The sequence below is a fragment of the Scyliorhinus torazame genome, chromosome 11 (assembly GCF_047496885.1).
Source record: "Scyliorhinus torazame isolate Kashiwa2021f chromosome 11, sScyTor2.1, whole genome shotgun sequence".
NCBI classification, from domain to species: domain Eukaryota; kingdom Metazoa; phylum Chordata; class Chondrichthyes; order Carcharhiniformes; family Scyliorhinidae; genus Scyliorhinus; species Scyliorhinus torazame.
In genome coordinates this window covers 16,213,333-16,237,292 of record NC_092717.1, presented here as the reverse complement: position 1 = coordinate 16,237,292, position 23,960 = coordinate 16,213,333, and the positions used below count along the sequence as shown (strand labels likewise).

The window sequence follows — 23,960 nt, the reverse complement described above, 5'->3', positions numbered from 1 at the left end:
TGGAGAGGAAGATTAATAATAATAATCATTATTATTGTCACAGGCTTACATTAACACTGCAATGACGTTACTGTGAAAAGCCGCTAGTCGCCACATTCCGGCGCCTGTTCGGGTACACAGAGGGAGAATTCAGAATGTCCAAATTACCTAACAGGTCTTTCGGGACTTGTGGGAGGAAACCCAAGCAGACACGGGGAGAACGTGCAGACTCCGCACAGACAGTGACCCAAGCCGGGAAGCAAACCTGGGACCCTGGAGCTGTGAAGCAACAGTGCTACCCACTGTGCTACCGTGCCGCCCGGTTAGTGAATGATTTCATCCATACTATCTAATACTCTGGCCTTGCTGCAGCCTTAACCGGGAGCGCTCACCTCTGCTGCCTCACAGTTTGCAGGGGTAGGTCTGATCAATCCAGAATGCAAAGTGACCTTCCTTCGCGGAGTTCCCCTTACCCTGCGTCATCTGAGGAAAAATGATCTTCTGATCCCCACATTAGCTGACGTTAACCAGCCTGAGTCCAAATAAAGCGAAGATGACTAGACTCAAGTGTGTCAGGCATAACGTCAAGCTCCACTGAGCGGACTCTGAAGTGAATCTGTGCTAAGAGGTTCAATTGATGGCTCACAGTTCAGAAGGTTTCCACAGGCAGCTGTGGAATTTATAATTTGTGCCAACATCAGGGAAACCCTCCAAAACAATAACCCTTGAAAGAGGTTCCTCTTCCATTCAGGTCAGGACCATGACTCATAAATTCTAACACTGTCACTGTTGAGCAATAGGCATTTGAAAGATTTCCATAAAGTATGAACTTTCTTCATAAAATACGCCGAGACTTCAACCGCACCAAAAGAAAAATGCCTGTGTTATGACAAACCTTTCGCCTGGTTCCAACTCAATCACCTCTGCCATCAGAACTGCGCAGCTCAAGCCAGGAGAAGATTAACCCCCGACAGAATTAATTTGATGCTCTCCAGGTGTGTCCATCAAATAGCATTGTCATGCTGTCAGCCCCTGCTGGTTACTTTGTAAAGCCTTTATTGAAAATAAAGGAACGCACTGTGTACAGGGAATTTATACTGACGTAGAAGTGATGGCTTTTTAATTCGTGTGATGTGTTCATTTGCAAATCGTTATTTTGAACCTTCCCTCTGTAAAGGTCTGGAAAAAGCTGCAAAACTGGAGAGTGCACTGCAATGGTATCAGCCAGCTGGAACACCAAAGACCATGATCGCAACCTGGCCCCAAAGTAAGTGTACTTGGTCTGTTTCCAGACTAATAGGAAACTGTCCTTGCTGGGAGAAAAAACAAATGAAATACACTTTACTTTGATGCCTCATAGCAAGGGCATTCTTGCAGGAATATCACCCAGCAGAGGACATCCTTTTGCACAACTGAAGCATTGCTTTCTTGGTGTCAACTTTTTTTCGGCGAGAGCACACCCATCTCCAAGCAGGGGGGACAGTCATGAATTTGAGCTTCATTCCAGGCTTTTCACTTCAGCACAGCGCCGAAGGAGTGCTGCACTGTTGGGGGTGGCGTCTTTCGGATGAGGCGTCCAACTGAGGCCCCAGCTGCCCTGTCAGCTGGACGCATAGGATCCCATGGCAATATTGGAAGAAGAGTCAGGGATTTCACCCACTATCCAAGCCAGAAATTATCCTTCAACAAAAAGCTCAAAAACAGATGGTCTGCTCATTCATTTCACTGCTGCTTAAGAGAGTTTGCTGCACACATTGGCTGCCACGTTTCCCTGTGTTACAGCAGTGACTGTGCTTCAAAAGTATTTCAATGGCTATGAAGAGCTGTGCGATGTCCTGAGGTCAGCAAAGGCGTTATGTAAATGTTGGTTCTTTCCTCACTCTCTGCACCTTTAGACAATCATGTAAATTACAGTTCCAAAGCAAGCACTATCTAAATGGAAACTGCAATAAATTGGGACAAAAAACTTACATTCACAGTGCTTATTTTTTGAGAGAGGGCAAAGATCAATTCTTTAACAAATGAATAAAAACAATATATTTTAAATTGCTTAAGTTCCATTTGTGAATTCATACTTACAGAAGCCTACAAATCCAAAACAGATACTTACTTAAGCCAATTACCAATCTGAAAGTATTCAGAAAGCAGCTGTGTAAATAGAATGTCCTCCTCGTTTGTTTTAATGGCTGTTTGCTCCTTAATCAGTTACATAATACTGAACATCATGGCTGGTCCCTTTGGCCTTCAATAGAGTATTTATACTTCGTCCACAGAATTTGGGGGAGGCAGGTAATTTTTTTCTACGTTTGATAACTCAAGTGTCTTATTTAAACATTTCTAACTCCAGTCATATATTTTATTATCCAAAAAAACATCACCGAAACCAGTCTTGCAATTAAAAAAAAGAACTGTGGGGGAAAAGAAATTGTTCAGCCAAAGTATTTTGAAAATGTAAAGCATGAACAATTAGAGGAATGTACTTCACTTCTAATAGTGTGGTTATAAAAGAACACAACAATCGCATTAATTCCAATTCTCTTCCCCCACCTAAGGCAGACTTTAGAGTTTTTCCGTGGTTAGTAATTCCAGGAACAGGTCACTCGTCTGCCGCCAAGAGGCTGATAGCTTGAGGGGCGTCACTCCCGCTCTTACCATTGGCTCGTTTGGAAGGATTTGCAGGTTGACACACTCAACGTGTTTTGTCCGCGTTATGAACGCACCTTCCTTGGTCATCAAGTCCTGGGGTGGGACTCGTTAGGATTGCTAACCCATTGCGCCGCAAGACCCAAGTCAGGATAAACGATCCCCTTTCTCTGCAGAGAGACTTTGTTTTGTGACTGAAACGCTGATTTGCATCAATGAGTTTCCATCCTGTTAAAGGTAGGAGTCTTACAACAAGCACACTTCCAACATACCTGCTGCCTTTTCCACAAAGATGACCTTTGACTCTGCGAGGAAGTTGTGACCGTTTAAAATCATCATCTTCCCACCGATCACGGGATATCTGTCAACGCTTTGCTTTTCAATCAGCGGCAACTCTTGTGCGGATCTTTGGGCTGAGACAAAGGAATAGACGAACCATCATATGCATAGGGCCCACAATTTCCAGATGACCAACTGTGTATTACAGTATTGTATAGTCAGCATACAGCAATAAGGTGCAATTCTTAATGCGCTCGTTTGATCAATCCAACCATGAACTACACGGGCTGAACGAACTGGACAGTCATTTGTAACTCAAATATTGGGGAGAAAAATTAAAATTAAAATTCCAACAATAGCGTTTGCAAATTAATCACTCGGAGCAGCAACTGGATATAAAGTGCTTGAGTCTCACTCTCAGTTTAGAACGAAAATCCAGCCCTTAACTCAGGTAGCTGCACTGTAACCATGCTTAAATATCTATTCTTTTACTTTTACAATCACTGCACAGGTACTTGTGAATGGAACGGCTTCGTGTGTCAAAGCCACTTATAAATCCCTCCGTCCCATTTTACCTCTTCACACCAGCAATGCAAATAGTTTCAAATCAAATGTTTTGAACATCTTTATTCCCCAATTTAAGTGATTCCTGGCAAAATGCTCACCATCTTGTTACTATACTGCAGAATCGTCCGAAATCAAAATGGGCGGGATTCTCCCATTCGGCGGCAGAGTGTCCACGCCGTCAGAAACGCCGTCGCGTTTCAGGACGGTGTGAACGGGCCGCTGGGAGTACCAATTCTGGCCCCTACAGGGGGTCGTGCACGGTGCTGTGTGGTTCACGCCACTCCAGCACCAAAATTGCCCTTAGTGTTGGGTGGGGTTACTGGGTAATGGGGATAAGGTGGAGGTGTGGGCTTGGGTAGGGTGCTCTTTCTATGAGCCAGTGCAGACTCGATGGGCCGAATGGCCTCCTTCTGCACTGTAAATTCTATGATTCTATCCCGGCGAGAACTGTGCACTGCGGGATCTGCACATGCGCAGTGGCGCCGGCGCCAACCCGCGCATGCGCGGTGGCCTCCCTCAATGTGCCAGGCCCGACGCAACATGGCGCGGGGGTTCAACGGCCGGCGCGTAAGAAAATAGGCCCGGGGTGCAAGAGGCCGGCCTGCCAATCGGTGGGCCCCGATCGCAGGCCGGGCCCCATCGGAGGCCCCCCCCCCCGGGTCAGAGCCCCCCCCCCCCACACACACACACAAGCAGCCCCCCGACCCTGCGCGCAGAGTTCCCGCCGGCTGAGAGCAGGTGTGGACAGCGCTGGCGGGACTCTGCCTTTTTAGAGCGGCCGCTCGGCCCATCCGGGCCGGAGAATCGGCGGGGGGGGGGGGGGGGGGGGGGGGGGGTGGTGGGGGGGTGCCATCGCGACAGAGCCAGAAAATCCAAATCTATGACTTTGGTTCAGATTGTCTACAAGCAGAACCAGATGCAATCAGGGAAAATGGAGCTTTTGATTGGCAGATGATATTTAATACACATAAATATTGTATGATAAACCTAGGCAGGATTAACGTCAAATACATGGATAGAGACTGTTGAAGGCGAAAAGGACCTAGGTGTCATCTTCCATGAGTTCCTAAAGGTCCTCGCAAGAGTCACAAGGTAAAAAATGGTAGAATATGAAGTATCACTATCATTAAGGTCTCGGCTGGTCTGATTTTGGTCTCAACTCCACTTGCCTGCCTGCCCCCCACAATGCTTGACACACTTGTCTATCAAAAATGTGTCCAACTCTGCCTTGAATAAATCCAATGACCCAGTCGCCACCATTCTCAGGGAAAGAGAATTTCACAGACCAGCAACTCTCAGTGAAAAAACAATTATTCTCCTCATCTCAGTCTTAAAAGGGAGACCACCCATTTCAAAACTGTGATCCCTAGTTCTAGTCTCCCGCACAAGATCCTCCCAGCATCTACCCTGTCAAGCCCCCTCAGGATCGTATATGTTTCAATAAGATTACCACTCATTGCTTTATACTCCAATAGGTATTGCCTCAACCTGTTCAACTATTCTTCAAAGGAAAAGCCTTTCATCCCAGGAATGAGTTGAGTAGACGTTCTCTGTATTGCGTCTGACATGATTATGGGCACAATTTTACTAAAACGGATCAAAGTCCCATAGCGAGCGCCATTTTTAAATGGTGTCCCGATCTCTCAGGCCCCTAACGCAATGTCAAATGAACCCCCCCCAGCCGCAACGCACTATGGGACGGTCCCCGAGCCCCGCACACCCCCTCAACACCCGCGCAGGACACCCCAGCCTAATCACCAGCACACAAAAGTGCAGCTTGGCAGTGCCAACCTGAATCCTGGCACTGCTCGTGCCAGCTGGCACTGCCAGGATGCCAGTGCCAGGGTGACCAAGTGCCACCAGCAGTGCCAGGGTGCCACACTGCCCAAAGGACATGCACCTGGGGGCTTCCGATCCACTGGGAGACCCCCACGAGTGCCGTTCCATCTGGTCCCCATTTCTGGAGATCAGTACTGACCAGCACTCACCCCAGGTCTCCCTGAGGCAAAGGAGATAGATCCCACACCTCAGGTACCTTGGTAATCTGCACATTACAGTGAGACTAGTAGTCCCGCTGTAATATGCTGAATTGCCAAAAAGTGATTGCGCCCAAAATGGGTGGGATATACATCACAACATCTCGCGAGATCACGTTAGATCTCACAAGGTGTTGCGAGCTGGGTAGATCCCAGGAGCAGGTCTCCTGGCTACTATTGGCGATGCTGCACCACGGCGAGCTCCTTTTCAGGCTCAGAGTGGCCATAAAATCACGCCCTATATCTTTTTTCAAATTAGGAGACGGAAACTGTGCACAATAGTCCACCTGTGGTCTCACCAATGCCCTGTACAGCTGCAGCAAAACATCTGTGGTAAACCTGGCAGGGCCTGGGTTTTAGGCCCGATAAAATTGGACATTTTGAATCAAACTGCAGTCAACCTCAGGCGTGCTGATGGGAATTCAGCCTTGACCAAAATCAAATACACAACACACAGCAAAATGCCAGGACATGCCTGGACCTGCCCCGTCAATCACCCACCAGGGGGTAATCGGCTCTATTCATATGAATCGATTTGTTTTGAGGTCGAGGCAGACTTCTGGCATCCGAGTTTCTGCCTTTACCATATCTGACAACAGGTTACATGCAAGCAACACCACCAGAGATGGACACCTGGGGACGAGCCCCGGTGGCAGGTCGAGCTGCCATCATCCAATCCATTGGGTGTTGGGACCCCCTCCCAGGGCCTCATTGGCCGAAAGCCAGAGAGGTTTCTGGAAAGGTGCGAAAGGAGTGGGATAAAGATGGACACCCAGGACACACCCCGGCAAAGACTGGGCGTGGAGGTGAAGTTGACCATCTGGAAGACTGACCAGAGAAGGAAGGAAGCAACCAGAGAGACCCACCTTCGCAATGACAGACCTGAGAGAATCGGACCCACGGCTCAACCAAGTCCATCGATACGGGTAGTATAATGAATCTTGGGAATCTTTAGTGTTTGGTTTGGAGTTAATTTAAAGGTAAATACTGTTGTTGTTGTTCAATAAAATTGGTTTGACTTTATACCTGCGTTGCCCTTTGTTTTCCTCGCTAATAAAGACACCTTTATTAGAAAGAAAACTTTGATTAATTACACTGGTTGAACTATCTGAGATTTTCCAGATACAACACTTCGCTACCTTTGTATTCCATTAAGAGGAATTTTACGTAACTCTGCTGGCTTAATGCCTGGCGTGGTGCAGAGCCAAAGCCACCAGTTATGTTTCAGATTCTATCATGGGTCAGTAGCGAAATGAGATTGATGTCGTGCACTGGAAATGGAGTGGAGCCATTGACCTTAACAGCTCCGGGGCTCGGAAGGGAAAACACAGTCATGGTTTCCATTGCTAAATGGTACCCTGCTGGGAAGCGTGCGTTTGTAGACAGAATCATCTTGCTCAGTTGCACTCAACCTCATGAGTGAGTAATCCAGAATCACTCTTGTGCAGAAGATGAACATAAGGGAGCTTCTGGCAGACTCTGGGAGGAGGAAGGACATTGAAGCGGATTGAGATATTTAAACAAGAAAGCTGTACGGTAGTTGGAGATGGTTAACCTCGATGCTGGTGCCTGGTGTCACAGCCTTGTTCAAAGTTTTTTTTTGTATCAGTAGCTTTTGTGGACAGAAAATATAGACAACCAATTTCCTTAGTTAATCTCACACGCTGTGCAGCAATGTCATGCACCGTGGTGGTATTATGCATACATAGCTGCTGACAGGTTCAGCTTCACCAGCCTATCTGGAGGAAGTGGTAAGGTTACAATTCTTACAACAAGCAATGCAATTGGAACAATCGGTACAAACTTTTTAATTTTGCAAGTCTTCTAACCCCTATTAACGCATTTTTAAAAATTCAATGCTTTCACGGGATGTGGCTGTCGCTGCATATATTGCCAATTCCTCCTAATTGCCGTTGATAAGGTGGTGGTCAGCCACCTTCTTGAACCGCTACAGTCCATGTTCATAAGTTCATAAGATATAGGAGCAGAATTAGGCCATTTGGCCCATCGATTCTGCTCCGCCATTCAATTATGGCTGATCTCATCCTGGCCTTAACTCCACCGTCCTGCCCGTTCTCCATTACCTTTCTACCCATTACCAATTAAAAATCTGTCTAATTCCTCCTCCTTAAGTTTACTCACTGTCCCGGCATCCACCTTACTCTGGGCTAATGAATTCCACAGATTCACAACCCTTTGGGAGAAGTAGTTTCTCCTCAACTCTGTTTTAAATTTTCTACCTCTTATCCTGAGACTATAACCTCTCATTCTAGAATCCCCCATAAGAGGAAGCATTTGCTCTATGCCTACTTTATCCATACCTTTTATCACCTCAATTCGATCTCCCCTCATTCTTCCAAACTCCAGGGATTATAGGCCTAAACTGTTCAATATGAAAAAACCCTCATCTCTGGAACCAACCTAATGAACCTCCTCTGAACTGCCTCCAATGCCAATACACCTTTCCTCCGATAAGGGGACCAAAACTGTGCACAATACTCCAGGTGTGGTCTCACCAATGCCTTGTATAGTCGTAACAAAACCTCCTTACCTTTATACTCTGTTCCTTTAGCTATAAATGCCAACATTCCATTTGCTTTCTTTATTATCTGATGTACCTGAATATGTTTAATTTGGCTAACGCAATAAGTGAATTATACTTACAGCACTCAATAGGGTTCGATGAAGCCTGCAGAGAGACAGTTCTACCGTTGGGTTGTGGAATATGTACACGAAAGACCAGCCTCACTCTTGTATTCTTCCTCCCAATGTCAGTCTCGCCTTTTCTCAGCTCAATATCAGAATTCCTAAGTTTGAGTATCCCAGCACAATCAATACTGTCGGATGACAAAAGAAAACTTACTATTATGAGGACATGTTTTTACAGAGGTTGAGTTAGACTAACTGAAGCAAAAGGAAGTAATAAAGACACAACCATTGGACAAACAGCTATGGGCTAAATTTCATTCAGATAATGCTTAAATAAGTAGAACACGAAGCAAGAAAGTGTTGTTTGATGGGAGGTTTAAGGGTGCACTGCAGAAGATTGAGTGTCTCTATGAGAACTCAGCAAAATCAAAACTTGTGCAACAATCAGGTTCCAGGGAAGAACAGTATAATAGTGATATCTGACTTTGGCGATTGTGACATTGTGTGGACACGCAGCAACCCTTGCAGTTTTCTATTTTGTGTGTAGATCGGAACAGAAGTAAGCTTTTTGCCCCTCAAGACAGTTTCACCATTCAGTGAGATCATGGCTTGTTAAAAATTTATTCATGGGATGTGGGCAACGATGGCTCGGCCAACATTCATCACACATTCCTAATTGCCCTTGAGAAGGTGTTGGTGGTTTCTAGACCGCTGTAGTCCAAATTCTATGAATAGCTACAGTGCTGTTAGAGAGGGAGTTCCAGGGTTTGGACCCAGCAACAGTGAAGGAAAGGTGATATGGTTCCACGTCAGGGTGGTGTGCAACCTGGAGACGAATTTGCAGGTGGTGATGATCCCAAGCATCTGCTGCCCATGTCCTCTTGGTGGTCGAGGAAACGGGCTTGGAAGGCGTCAAACACACCAGTCAATATTCCCACATTAAACTGCCACAAGCAGCAATGGGATAATGACCAGATTTCTTGGACTTAGTGATGCTGGTTGAGTATCGAACAGGACATCATAAGAACTCATCTGTTCTTCACCAGTGCAATGAGATCTTTTGCATCCACCTTGGGGCGGCAGACAGGGCCTCAGTTTAACATCACATCCAAAAGATGACAAACCTCTGGCAGTGCAGCACTCCCTCAAAGTGTCCGTCTGGATCTGAACCCACAACCTACAAACTCAGAGGCAAGCACTCTGGGCCACGGCTGGCAGGGACAGGATTTTCTGTTCATTATCTGGAGCAAATTCGGAAGCATCAGAGAAATATAAAGGTCAGCGAAAATCACCACTCAGATTGCCTTCTGCTGACTGCAGAATGCTCCAGATAGGGGGCGGAATTCCCCCACCTCGTGGCATGGTTTCCAATGGCGGAGGCAGGATGTTCTGGTCCCGCTGATGATATTGATGGAGTTTTGCATCGCTCGCACCCTTTGCCACTGGAGAGCACACTGCAGGGGGGGGGGGGGGTCGCCACCGGTGGTACCGGAAGATCAGGCCGGAAAATTCAGCCCTATGTATTACTCCCAAAGACAATTAGATGTATAAAAGTAACCTTTACATTTAATATTTCAGTTATGCGTCAGGGTCCACCATTGGGGCGTGTGAATGATACAATGTGGGCTGAGGAAAGAGGAGAGTTATTTTACTTTCAAAACTTCCATGAGCATTTTACCTCACAGCGGTAAAGCTCCTAGGTTACGGAGGAACCTGTGAACAGGGGACTTTTCTTCTTTTTTTTTTGGAATGGAGGCGCTCGAAAGGAGACTTACTTTGCTCGCATGTTGTTTTCCGGCAGCAGTGGAATCTCCAGCACCTTGGTGTTGTTGAGGATGGTCTCGTGGCTGCTGGTGGAAACGGTCTTCCCGGTGATTCGATGGACCTGGTAGAAGGCATGTGGTCGCAGCAGGCGATCGTCTGCTGTCCCAATGAACAGCTGGAGAGTGAGAGGTTCGCTTTCCATGTAGCCATGGAGCTGGCAACAGAACAGAAAGAGTCTCGCTAGACATGGTGCAACACACAGCGCTAAAGACCAATCTATTGCTTTTTCGTAGCCCGGGGCCAAAGCCAGGCAAGAAAATTATTGACAGCTGCTCAGCGTGTCACATTTTACAGCGACCACAACATAAAAGTATATTTAGCCCTTTTCTGATTAGAATACATTTTTGCTAATCACTTTACTTCGCAGTTCCAGCCGCAACATTCAGCCAGCGGTGGAGTAGTTTGCCAAAGGTCCCAAACAGAAATGACTGTCTTTCACCAAATCGTTTCAAAAGATGCACCTCAGGGCAGCACGGTGGCGCAGTGGGTTAGCACTGCTGCCTCACGGCACCGAGGACCCAGGTTCGATCCCGGCTCTGGGTCACTGTCCGTGTGGAGTTTGCACATTCTCCCCGTGTTTGTGTGGGTTTCGCTCCCACAACACAAAGATGTGCAGGGTAGGTGGATTGGCCACGCTAAATTGCCCCTTAATTGAAAAAAAAATGAAGTGGACACTCTAAATTTTTTTTTAAATGATGCACCTCCTGCAACCTCATACTGGTCTATTCATTCCAACACTAGTGCATATCTTAAACCTCCTGCACGCCTAATTAAGGCACTTGTCAGATGTGACTCGGTTGGTAGCATTTCCACTGCTGAGTCAATGGGTTATGGGTTCAAGTCCTGCTCCGGGATTTGAGCGCAACAATCTAGGTTGACACTCCAGTGCAGGACGAAGAGACTACAGCAATGTAGGAGGTGCTGCCATTAAGCTGAGATGTTAAACACATGTCAGCCCTCTCAGGTAGATTTGAAAGATCCCACGGCACTACAAGAAGAGAAAGAAAGTTATCCTTGGCATCCCATTCAATAGATTTCCCTCAATCAACATCACAAAAACAGATTCTCTTTTCTTTGCATTATTGTTTGTGGGAGCTTGCTGTGCACAAATTGGCTACTTTGTTTCCTACAACCATGATTACACTTCAGTAAGTACTGCATTGACTGTATTGGAATGTCTGCTGGGTGTGAAAGGCGAGATCTCAATTTTATGGAGCCTCTGTTACAAATAAAAGTTCAAGTATCCTAACGAACAACTCAACAATTATGCTTTTGCATTGCTGCAATAAATAAATTATTAGTAGTTGCTTGGTAGTATAGAACTTTAATATTGCTGAAAAAAGACACATGTTGTTGAAGCTTTTCATATTGTGCTTATCAGGGCAATTTGCAAAAATACCAATAGTAGAGGGAACAACAATTTATACTTTTATAAGAAGAAAGTGTCGATCAGTTGTCAAGTAGACACTTGCCACCCTATCAGCACTTTCTCCTCAATCGTTATAAGTAGTTCTTTCCTTTTCATTAGGTCGTCTTGCAAATTGTCCTAAAGCTACAATAACATGTTTACTTTTTCAGCAGTACTCAAATTATTACTCATGACGCTGAAACCTTCACAATGCAGTAAATTCGCCCAGGCTTGAAATCTGAATGATGCCATTCTCAGGATATGGTCATCGCTGGCAGGGCTAGTATTTGTCGTGCATCCCTAGTTTTCCTCGAAAAAGTAGCAGAGACTTTCTTTTTTCTTTTACTGATCCACCTTGTGAACCACCCACAATACCATTAGGGAGGAAGCTCCAGGTCCTTGACCCAGCAACAATGAAGGAACAACAATAAGTAAACAAGTTGAGGTAGTGTGTGACTTGAAGGGGATGAGGTTCCAATGCACCAGATGCTCTTATCTTTAGAGCTGGTGGAGATTTCAGGCTTGGAAGCTGCTGTCGCTGAGGTTTTGGCAACTTGCAGACAGATGATAGGAAGAAAAATGCAAACATTGCTGAAGAGTTGAGAATTCAAAGATAATAATCAGTTGCAATTCTCCACCACCATAATTAATTGATTCTTATTGGGAAAATAACATTGTTAATGTATCAATGAGGCACAAAATTGCATCAGGAACGGCCTGTTTTAATGATCAGATGGAGTAAATCTTCATGGACTCTGCTACTGAGCATTGTGCGGATACGTACCAAGGGATGCTGTCTTCAACTATATGTAAGAAGTCTTACAACACCAGGTTAAAGTCCAACAGGTTTGTTTCGAATCACTAGCTTTCGGAGCGCTGCTCCTGCTCCTTCCTCAACTGAGGAAGGAGCAGCGCTCCGAAAGCTAGTGACATCGAAACAAACCTGTTGGACTTTAACCTGGTGTTGTAAGACTTCTTACTGATCTCACCCCAGTCCAACGCCGGCATCTCCACATCCTTTCAACTATATGGCCTAAGCTCTGAGATTCCAAACCAAAACCTCACCACCCGTTTCTACTCCTTTTGGTTACCTGTCCTAATATCTCCTCTCTGTGACTCGGTGATAAGACATGCTGGAGCAGATGAAGTGCTTTGGCATGTTTTGCCACACTGAAGGTGCTTCTTCAATGCAGCTTGTTGTTATTGTGACTTGGGGAGGAGGCGAGTGTGGGAGTAATGGTTAACCAAGTGCTAATGACTAAACGCGCTTAGGCGAATGCAAGATCAAATCACATGACTTAACATACGGCACAAAAAGAAAGTACGACTATTACTGTAAATGCAGTGGAGGACAACTACGAACCTGAATTGTGAAAGATATATGCAAAAAGAACAGTAGTAAAAGGAACTGTTACGAAGCCAGCAGCAAGAAAATAGAGTTATGCAAATTACATTCCACACGGCATGTTGGGAGACAGAAAAGACAGCAGGAAATGATTTCCAAGATCCAGGCAAATGAGTCGGAATCTGTTCTGCGCCAAAGGCAAATTAGCATGCAATAGGAAAGTGTAGACTTGGAGAGGTGCTAGACCCAAAGGTTGCAGGAGCAAGCTACTTGTGAGGGAAGCTTGAAAAATCCAGGCCAGGATTCTCTGTTCCGAAGTCTAAGTGCTCCCGCCAGCAGAGAATCGGGACTGGTCTCCGCTGGGGCGGGAAGCGTCCCCGACGTGCTATTCTATGGGGCTTGGAAAAGATTTGGGGGGGAAATCGGGTTTTCTTACATACTGACTTACTGCTTAAAGGATTTGGGAGTTAAGATGAACACGTTTTAACTTTATTATGGGAAAGCGTTAAACTTTACAGAATGAACAGGCACCTGACTGTGGCAACTAGGGGATTTTCACAGAAACTTCATTGCAGTGTTAATTTAAGCTTACTTGTGACAATAATAAAGAATATTATCATCAGTATTAATGGGTTTACTGGCTGTAGATGGGAAGAGGAGCCAATGGAGCCGCATCCCAAGGAAGACCCCTCACCTGAGCCCCAACAGCCCAGCACAAGTCCTCCTGATCCCCACCTCCCAGGAAGCCCCCCCAACACCCTGGCAGCATGTGTTGGGAGGGTACCTGCCACCTTGCCACCCCTCGGACTGCAAGCCGCGCTCCTCAATACGTGCACCAATTCACACCAGCGGAGCTCTCAGAAGGCGGGGGCTGAAGCATCCCACCTGGCTTGTGGGCTGGTGAGCCGCCAACGAGATGCAAAACAGCTCTAATGAACGGTTAGCTTGGTCCCGCCGGGTCGGGCCAAGAAGCCTGACTGGGCCGCTGGGACACTCACAATGGCTGGTGGAGCGGGCACAGAGACCCGCAACCTTTTTGCCGCCCGCGAATGCATATTTTGCCCTGCTGCGGGATTCGCTGCCCGATCGGGAGTCCCAGGGCTGAATTCTCCACCGTCGGGATGCTCCGTTTTGCCGGCAGCCCTGGAGATTTCCCGCGGCGTGGGGAAAATATGCATTTTCTGCGAAATCTGCGAAATTGCCCTTAGTGTCCAAAATTGCCCTCAGTGTTGGGTGGGGTTACTGGGTTATGGGGATAGGGTGGAGGTGTGGGCTTGGGTCGGGTGCTCTTTCCAAGAACCGGTGCAGACTCGATGGGCCGAATGGCCTCCTTCTGCACTGTAACTTCTATGATTACAGTCAATGGACTACTTTTCAAGCGTTGTTACTGTTCAAATGAAGAAACAAAGCACAATTTGCTCAAATGAAGATCCCGCAATCAGGCCGAAGAGTCTTCAGTATTTTGAAACTACTCTTCTCCAGAATAATGGCATGAGAATTCTTCCATTCACCTGACGAAGCACCTGGATAATGTCTCGTCTGAATGACTGCACCTCCTCCATCGCAGCACTTCCTCAGTGCTGCACTGCCACAGTCTGCCTGGAATATATGCTCTGGAATGGGGAATTAATCCACAATGTTCTGACTCAGAGTTGTTCATGCTGCCATTCGACCATGGATGACAACTGTTAGAGCCTGGCATCTGCTGGGGGCACTCAGTTATAAATGGTCCCAAGCACATCCTGAGCTTCTCTCGTGCGTACACCCATTGCTACTCCAGAGCTTAAAGTCCAAGATGAGATCACAACAGACTTCAACCCACCAGGATAACGATTACATCCAATTACGGGGGAAAGGACTCCTCAATGCTCAGAGAGATGAGCAAACTGGCCTAGGAAAGGCTGAATGTGTTGCCATTTGTAGGTCTTTTTCTCTGTGGAAGACCATGATTCATCCTGATTGTCCTTTCCAATGTGCCTTGGCATGACTCAATAGCATCGGGTTCCCATTAGATTTATGTTGCCCCGGGATTTCCTGAGTTCAGAGAGAGGGGGAGGAAGGAGTGCTGGTGCCTCCAGAAGGTACAAACATGGGCGAGATACAGTGACAAAGTAGGGGATGGTTCCCCTCCATTTCCACCCCCTTCCTGAGTGAGGGTAAAATTTAGATTCAGAGGATCTGAGGCAGTCGGGCAGATAGGAAAGCTAAAACAGGCAAGGAAACCCATTCTTTTTCAGGTTTCCTGCGAGATCTTCAGATCTGGAGGAGTTATGCTGTTGTCCCTGGATTACTGACTCAAAGCCGGTTCCTGCTACTGCAGCCTTCTCGGCCCCGCGCTGTGCTTTGCACTCAGGGTGTCGCAAAGAGGTGGATCTGTAAGTACAGATGAGTTAGGGTCACAGCAAGCAGAACACACAATGCAAGGACTGGGAAATGAAAAACCGCTGTGCAGCTTGGAAAGGAAGCGGCTGGGTGATACAAGTGAAGCATTGGAACTACCAATTTGCAAAAGCACTCGACAGTGGTGTGACCTTTAAATGCCTAACCAGAGCATGATTTCTGGTTGTGTCAGTCTCAAACATTCTGTTGAATTCACTCGGCTGCTTGCTGTTACCGCCTACTCTACCTACCCGCCAATCTAATTATCATCAGCGTGTTCATGGAATCCAAGAACAAGATTTATGGATAAGCTATCCTCTTTCTTGTAGGACTTTCTAGGCCACTCCCCACCATTGTTGCCTCCTCGTTAAGTACACTGGGTTCCAGTGCCAGGACGATCTGGCTTTCAAAAGAACTACAGACAATTTACAGAGGCCGATGACTCTGACTATCAATTCTCCTATCAAGTGGCAATTTCTACATTGGCAAGGCCCAACAAAAGGCCCAACAAGGGCCAAAAGGCCCAACAAGGCCCAATTGGCAAGGCTCAACAAAAAATAGAAGAGAAGCAACGAGCCAACAATGCCTCCAAGTCAATGCTTTAAATCTTCATTAGTAGAAAAATGAAAAATAAAAAGCCAGCAGGTTTCCAACAAATGAGTGTTTACAAAATGCAGCACATTCCTGCAGTACCCCACATGCAGACAGAGAAAAAACCTGCTGGCCTGTCTCATCAACCACATAAACTCATTTGCAAAGTTGCAATTGCTTTTGTGAAGATATATATAACTATAACAAAATTCCCATTAACCTTCTTTCAAATGATGTATCTATTGTTCAGGAACGCAAAGGTCCTGGAATTTCATAGGGTTTCTACAGGTCCCCTGCCATAACAGAACAGGGCGAATGGTGGAATTTAACACTTACGGCTTTGCTGAAGTAAGAAAATGTACAAATAAACCAATGAACAGACGGGTTTGGTTCATTTTTGTCACTGTCTCCCAATGTGAACAATTTAATTATTGACATTCATTCTGAATATTGATGATTCATTTTATGATGAATTACTTTTCAGTAAGTGAGTGAAACTTGAACGATTGAAAGGTTCGAGTTGGGATTTCCCACACTCAGTTGCCACAGGGGTGCATTGGCTGGCAAATTGGTATCCGGCAATCTTCATAGCAATCATCGAAAAGAATTGTTGGGTGTTCCAAATATGCAAATTCAGATCCTAAAGCCCTGGGGCGGAATTCTCCCCCCCCCCCCCCCCGTTCACATTTGTACAGCTTCCAGACACTGATGTGCTTAGAGACCTTTGTCTGTATTGTCCAACATTGAACCCACCAGAGAAATGTCAATAATGGAATCATTGTTTTAGCTCTGCCATGGTGGAAAAGCTGCTGTCATGGGGTTCATTGTATTTGCTCTCTGTTGTTACATGCGGGATTTCTAAATCCATTTGTACAGGTGAGACCACTTCGCGAGTACTGTGTGTTGTTTTGGTCTCCATATTAAAGGAAGGATATACTCGCATTGTATACTCGCATATACAGCGAGGGTTCACTAGATTGGTCACTGGGATGAGGAGGTTGCCCTATGATGAGAGGTTGAGTAAATTGGGTCCATATTCCCTGGAGTTTTGATGAAGAGGCGATCGCATTGAAATAGCCAAGGTTTTGATGGGGCTTCATTGGGTAGATACTGAGAGATTGTTTTCGCAGGTCATGGAGTTTAAAACACGGGGCACAGTAATGGGATAAGGGACTGAGACGGGGAGAAATTTCTTCATTCAAAGGGTTGTGAGTCTTTGGAATTCTCCATCCCAGAGGGCTGTGGATGCTCCATCGTTGAACATATTTAAGACTGGGATGGACAAAGTTTTAGTCTCTCAGGGAATCAATGGATATGGGGAACGAGCGGGAAAGTGAGAGTTGAAGCCCATGATCAGTCATGATCGCATTGAGTAGGCTCGACGAATCACATGGTCTACTCACGCTCCTATTTCTCGTGTTCTTGTGAATTCATGACTTTTTGAAGCAAAGGGTAATCCTGGCCTCCCAGCTGCCTCTTCATTCTCTCGGGACCTTCGAATAATTAGGGCATTGTTGGTGCTCCCTGAATAATAGCTGTTAATGTGGTTGGAAGCCACCTGAGTGTTAGTGGAGCGGTAACCCTCTCTGTTCATGTATACCTTCGGCTTGAACGGTTAGATTTTGCAGCCTCCCGTTTAGTGGCAATATAACCGTATCGCCTTGTAATCTTACCAGAACATACCGAGGAATGGCAAGGTAGCCGGTCGGAGTCAGATAGTAACCCAATTAAAAAGCAAATCAGGCTAAGTTTAACATCGCTAACAGCAGACTTGCCATTGTAGGATAATAGAGTGCAGCAGATGCACTACCCAGTGCACCTGGGAGGTGTAAGAAAATGAACCTGTGAGGGAGACAGTCCAGACATCATGAATAAAACCAAAATACTGCAGATGCTGGAAATCTAAACAAAAACACAAAGTGCAGGAACTGGAGTTCCACAGAAGAGTCATAATCGGTTTGAAACGTTAACTCTGCTTCTCTCCGCTAGGGATGGGAGGAGCGGGGTTGGGGGGGGGGGGGTGATGTAAATGGAGGATTTATTTCGAGAAGGGCGATTCGTGAGTTTGGAGGAGTTGATGGAGAAGTTTGGCAGCCTGTGGGGCAAGGTTTTTCGCTATCTGCAGGTACGGGATTTCGCAAAGACAGTGATTCCTGACTCTTCCGGTGGCAACGCCCCCCTTGTTGTTGGAGGGGGCGCTGTTGGTGATGGGGCTGGAGGGGGTGGGGGCCATCTCGGTTATCTATGGGACAATTTTGGAGGAGGATATGGCATTGTAGAAGGGGGTTAAGACCAGCTGGGGGGGGAGGAGCTGGGGATGGCGCCGGAGGAGGGTTGTGGTGTGAGGTGCTGCGGAGGGTGAATGCCTCTACCTCATGTGCGAGGCTGGTGTTGATATAGCTAAAGGTGGTACATAGAGCGTACCAGCCTCCCGTACCAGCCTCCCCGAACAGGCGCCGGAATGTGGCGACTAGGGGCTTTTCACAGTAACTTCATTGAAGCCTACTTGTGACAAGAAGCGATTTTCAATTCATTTCATTTTTCATTTCATTTCATTTTTCACCTGACGGAGTCGAGGATGAGCCGGTTGTTTGAGGTGTTGGAGGACATTTGTGAACAGTGTGGGAGGGGTCCGACCAAGCACGTACATATCTTCTGGTCCTGCCCGAAGTTGGAGAAATTCTGGAGGTCATTTTTCAGCACCATGTTGGCGATCCTGCAGGTGGATTAGGAGCCTAGTCCCCTGGGGGCCATATTCGGGGTGTCGAACCTATCGGAGCTGCAGACGTGAGCGGGGGCAGATGTTTTAGCCTTCGCCTCGTGACTGCTCGCAGGCGGGTCCTGTTGGAGGTCAGTCTCCGCCCTGTGCCTATGTGTGGCTGGGGAACCTGATAGAGTTCCGCAACTTGGAGAAGGTCAAGTTCGTTTGAGGGGGCGAGTGAGGGGTTTCACAAGAGATGGGGTCTGTTTATATCACACTGTAAAGAGCTGGGGCGGGATTCTTCCCTACCCGGCGGGGCAGGGGGTTCCAGCGTAATGGAGTAGCGGGAACCACTCCGGTGTCAGGCTGACCCAAAGGTGCGGAGTTAGGGGCCAAGCCCTCACCTTGAGGGGCTAGGCCCGCGCTGGAGTGGTTTCCACTCCGCCGGCTGGTGGGAAAGGCCTTTGGCGCCACGCCAGCAGGCACCGAAAGGTCTTCGCCGGGCGACGCATGCGCGGAAGAGTCAGAGGCTGCTGACGTCATCCCCGCGCATGCGCAGGGGAGGGGGTCTCTTCCTCCTCTGCCATAGTGAAGACCATGGCGAAGGCGGAAGAAAAAGAGTGCCCCCACGGCACAGGCCCGCCCGCGGATCGGTGGGCCCCGATCACGGGCCAGGCTGCCGTGGGGGCACCCCCCGGGGCCAGATCACCCCGCGCCCCCCCCCCCCCCCCCCAGGACCCCGGAGCCTGCCCGCGCTGCCTTGTCCCGCCATTCAAAAGGAGGTTTAATCCACGCCGGCAGGAGAGGGTTGACAGCGGCGGGACTTCGGCCCATCACGGGCCGGAGAATCGCCGGGGGTGGGCCCGCCGACCGGCGCGGCACAATTCCCGCCCCCGCCGAATCTCTGGTGGCGGAGAATTCGGGACACAGCGGGGGCAGGATTCACGCCAGCCCCCGGCGATTCTCCGACCCGGTGGGGGGTCGGAGAATCGCGCCCCTGGTTACTGTCAGCTGCTGAGGGGGAGTGGGGGGGGATTGGGGTGGCGTTTGCTCTGAGTTACTGGGGTGTTGAAGGATGTGGGGGGGGGGGGGGTTGTTTTGCTTTGTTTTGTTGTATATTTAAAATATTAAAATGCTAAGAAATCAAATTAAAACATTTTTTATTTAAAACGCTTCTCTCTCCACAAATACTGTCAGACCTGCTAAGATTTTGCAGTCATTTCTGTTTTTGTTCTGGACATCAAGAAATTCATAACGAAACCTTAATGTGCCATTTAAACAACCCCCCCCCCCTCCACACACACACACACACACACAAACACATGACTTGGAACTAATATTGGTGCAAAGCAAATCCACTCTGCACTGACGCTATTGTTGCTTAAAAGCACCCAAAGAACACTTCCGGTTGCGGTGATGCCTTGCTAGCCGCAAGTTTTGGTGGCTCCAGCTCCGACGGACCTTCGGGCTCTTTTAAGAGCCCCAACGGGAAATTTTTGGGCGACGCAACCCGGTGTGGGGGTGAGTGAGAAGGGAGTCCCCCCCCAACGAAGGAGGAAAATACCGGCGGCGGCGGCTGCAGCACGAGGAATCGTCGACCAAAAAGACAGAAAGGGAGAAGCACAAGGTGGCGGCGGAGAAAGCGCAGGCGACATGGGGGCCCGAGCAGGACGAATTTTTGAGACGGTGTGTGGAGCTACTAAAGAGGGAGGTGCTGACCCCGATGCTACAGGCAATTGAGGGGCTCAAGGAGACACAAAAGACCCAGGAGACAGAGCTCCGCGTGGTGGAGCAGAAGGTGACGGATAATGAGGACGAGATCCTGGGCCTGGCGGTCAAAACTCAGATGCACGAGGCACTTCATAAAAAGTGTACTGAAAGGATCGAGGCCCTAGAAAACGGAGCGCGAAGGAAGAACCTTTGGATACTGGGTCTCCCTGAGGGTGTGGAAGGAGTGGACTGTGGAGCTTATGCAAGTACGATGCTGAGCTCACTGATGGGTGCTGAGGCCCCTACGGGCCCCTTGGAGGTGGAGTGGGCACATCGGATCCCGGCGAGAAGACCAAAAGCGGGAGAACCACCCAGGGCGATAATCGTGCGATTTCACCGCCTTAAGGATAGAGAAGAGGCCCTGAGATGGGCTAAAAAGGTGCGGAGTAGCAGATGGGAGAATGCAGTGGTACGGGTGTACCAGGATTGGAGTGCGGAGGTGGGGAGAAGGAGGGCGAGTTTTAACCGAGCCAAGGAGGTGCTGCATAAAAAGGTGATGTTCGGGATGCTGCAGCCGGCAAGACTATGGGTCACGTATCAGGAGAGACACCATTATTTCGAGACGGCGGAGGAAGCATGGACCTTTATTAAAGAGGAGAAATTGGATCGGAACTGAGGGACTGATACTGCAGGAAATGTTATTGTTAATGTTATGGTTGATGTTAATAGAGAAGTAAATTGGGAAGGGGGGAGACATTGGGAAATGTGGGCGCCGGTGAGGGGGGAAAGACGGGACATAGATGGAGAATGAGGAAGGGAAGGGGGAGGGGAAAGGGAGCTGCGCCACAAGAGGCGGGTCAGGTAAAGGGATGTTCCCGCGCCAGAAAGAATATGGCGGGAAGACAGGCGCAAGGCGGATGGGAGTTCCCCACACGGGAGTAGCCGGGGTCAGTTGAAGTCAGCTGACTTACGGAAGTAATATGGGGGGAGCAATCACGCTAGAAAGAGATCTAGCGGGGGGGGGGACAACTGGGTTGCTGCTGCGGAAATCCAAAAGGAAATGGATAAAGAGTGGGTGGACGGAGATGGTATGCGACGCTGGGGGAGCGAGTGGGAGCGCGGAGGCGGGATATGGGACTGGCCTAGAGAAGGTAATGGCTAGTCGACACGGGAGGGGGGCAGGTAGCCCCCCAGTGAGGCTGATCACGTGGGACGTGAGAGGCCTGAACGGACCGATAAATAGGGCCCGAGTGCTCGCGCATATGAAAGGACTAAGGGCAGACGTGGTTATGCTCCAAGAGACGCACCTAAAGGTGGCGGACCAAGTTAGGTTAAGGAAAGGATGGGTGGGACAGGTGTTCCACTCAGGACTAGACGCAAAGAACAGAGGGGTGGCCATATTGATGGGGAAACGGGTAGCATTTGAAGCAAAGAACATTGTAGCAGATAGCGGAGGTAGATATGTAATGGTGAGTGGCAGGCTGGAGGGAATGGAGGTCGTGTTGGTTAATGTATATGCCCCGAACTGGGACGATGCGGGATTTATGAGACTGATGCTGCGGCGTATACCGGACCTGGAGGTAGGAAACTTGATTTTAGAAGGGGACTTTAATACTGTGCTGGACCCGGGGCTAGATAGATCCAGCTCAAAGACCGGAAGAAGGCCGGCAGTGGCCAAGGTGCTTAAGGGGTTTATGGACCAAATGGGGGGAGTGGATCCATGGCGATTTCTTAGACCTAGGGCTAGGGAGTTCTCCTTCTTCTCCCATATCCATAAAGTGTACTCCCGGATAGATTTTTTTGTTTTGTGAAGGTCGTTGATCTCTAGGGTGGAAGAAGCTGAGTATTCAGCCATAGCGGTTTCGGACCATGCCCCACATTGGGTGGACCTGCAATTAGGAGAGGAAAGGGAGCAGAGAGCACTCTGGCAATTAGATGTGGGATTGATGGCGGATGAGGGAGTGTGTGCAAGAGTGCGGGGGTGTATCGAGAGATACCTGGAGGTCAATGACGATGGCGAGGTCCCTGTGGGAGTGGTATGGGAAGCACTAAAAGCGGTGGTCAGAGGAGAGCTGATCTCCATTGGGGTCCTCAAAAGGAAAACAGAGGCCAATGAAAGGGAAAGATTACTGGGGGAGATTTTAAGGGTGGATAGGGAATTTGCAGAGACCCCGGAGGAGGGACTGTACAGGGAGAGGAGACGACTCCAGGCGGAGTTTGACCTTCTGACCACCAGAAAGGCAGAGGTGCTGTGGAGGAAGGCACAGGGGAGGAGGTATGAATATGGGGAAAAGGCTAGTCGCCTGCTGGCTCATCAATTGCGAAAGAGGACAGCAGCGAGGGAGATAGGAGGAATTAGAGACGAAAAGGGAGACACGGTGCGAAGAGCAGGAAAGATATATGAGGTGTTCAAAACCTTTTATGAGGGACTGTATAGGTCTCAACCCCCAGAGGGAGAGGAGGGGATGCGGCAGTTCCTGGATCAATTGAGGTTCCCGAGGGTGGAGGAGCAGGAGGTGGTAGGCCTGGGGGCACCGATTGGGGTGGACAAGGTTATTAAGGGACTGGGGAGCATGCAAGCAGGGAAGGCTCCGGGACCAGACGGGTTCCCGGTGGAATTTCACAGAAAATATGTGGACTTGTTGGCCCCGTTGATGGTGAGGACGTTCAATGAGGCCAGGGAAGGAGGGATTTTACCCCCAACAATGTCGGAGGCGACGATATCACTAATTTTGAAGAGGGATAAAGATCCGTTGCAGTGCGGGTCCTATAGACCTATTTCATTATTGAACGTGGACGCCAAATTGCTGGCAAAGTTACTGGCATCGAGGATAGAGGACTGTGTCCCGGGGGTGGTGCACGAAGACCAGACAGGGTTCGTAAAAGGGAGACAACTGAATGTGAACGTGCGACGACTATTAGGGGTGATGATGATGCCCCCAGTGGAGGGAGAGGCAGAGATAGTGGCGGCAATGGATGCAGAGAAGGCATTTGATAGGGTGGAGTGGGAGTATTTATGGGAAGTGTTAAGGAGGTTTGGGTTCGGGAACGGGTTTATTAGCTGGGTCAAACTTCTTTATGGGGCCCCAACGGCAAGTGTAGTTACGGGTCGACAAAGATCGGAGTATTTCCGACTATATAGGGGAACAAGACAGGGATGCCCGCTGTCTCCATTGTTGTTCGCGTTGGCAATTGAACCTCTGGCCATGGCGTTGAGAGACTCCAGGAAATGGAGAGGGGTGATTAGAGGGGGAGAGGAACACCGAGTCTCGCTATACGCAGATGACCTATTGTTATACGTGTCGGACCCAGCGGGGGATGATAGAGGTTATGCGAATGTTGAGGGAGTTCGGGGATTTCTCGGGGTATAGGCTAAACATGGGGAAGAGTGAATTATTTGTGATACATCCAGGGGACCAGAGTAGAGAGATAGAAGGCCTGCCTCTAAGGAAAGTGGAAAGAAACTTCCGATACCTGGGGATTCAGATGCTAGGAGCTGGGGAACCTTGCACAGACTTAATCTGACACGGCTGGTAGAACAAATGGAGGAGGACTTCAAGAGGTGGGACATGCAGCCTCTGTCGCTGGCGGGCAGGGTGCAGGCAATTAAGATTATGGTCCTCCCGAGGTTCTTATTTGTATTTCAATGTCTCCCTATACTAATCACTAAGACATTTTTCAATAAAATAGACAGGAGCATCACAAGCTTCGTGTGGGCAGGGAAAGTTCCAAGAGTAAGGAGGGGGTTCCTTCAGCGTAGTAGGGACAGAGGAGGATTGGCACTACCGAACTTGGGCGATTACTATTGGGCCGCCAATGTGGCAATGATACATAAATGGATGATGGAGG

At 48.4% G+C, this 23,960-nt stretch overlaps 1 protein-coding gene across 2 annotated transcripts in view; it reads right to left on the bottom strand.

The window, feature by feature from the left end:
* The window catches only part of nfatc1 (nuclear factor of activated T cells 1), a 298,878-nt gene that overhangs the window by 218,193 nt on the left and 56,725 nt on the right, over positions 1 to 23,960 (bottom strand). For both annotated transcript variants that reach the window (XM_072466983.1, XM_072466984.1), the window contains exons 4-6: positions 9,929 to 10,131; positions 8,169 to 8,341; positions 2,895 to 3,035 (exon numbers count right to left, since the gene is read on the bottom strand). In XM_072466983.1, the coding sequence (XP_072323084.1) occupies positions 2,895 to 3,035; positions 8,169 to 8,341; positions 9,929 to 10,131 (517 nt within the window). The remainder of the gene's footprint in view (positions 1 to 2,894; positions 3,036 to 8,168; positions 8,342 to 9,928; positions 10,132 to 23,960) is intronic.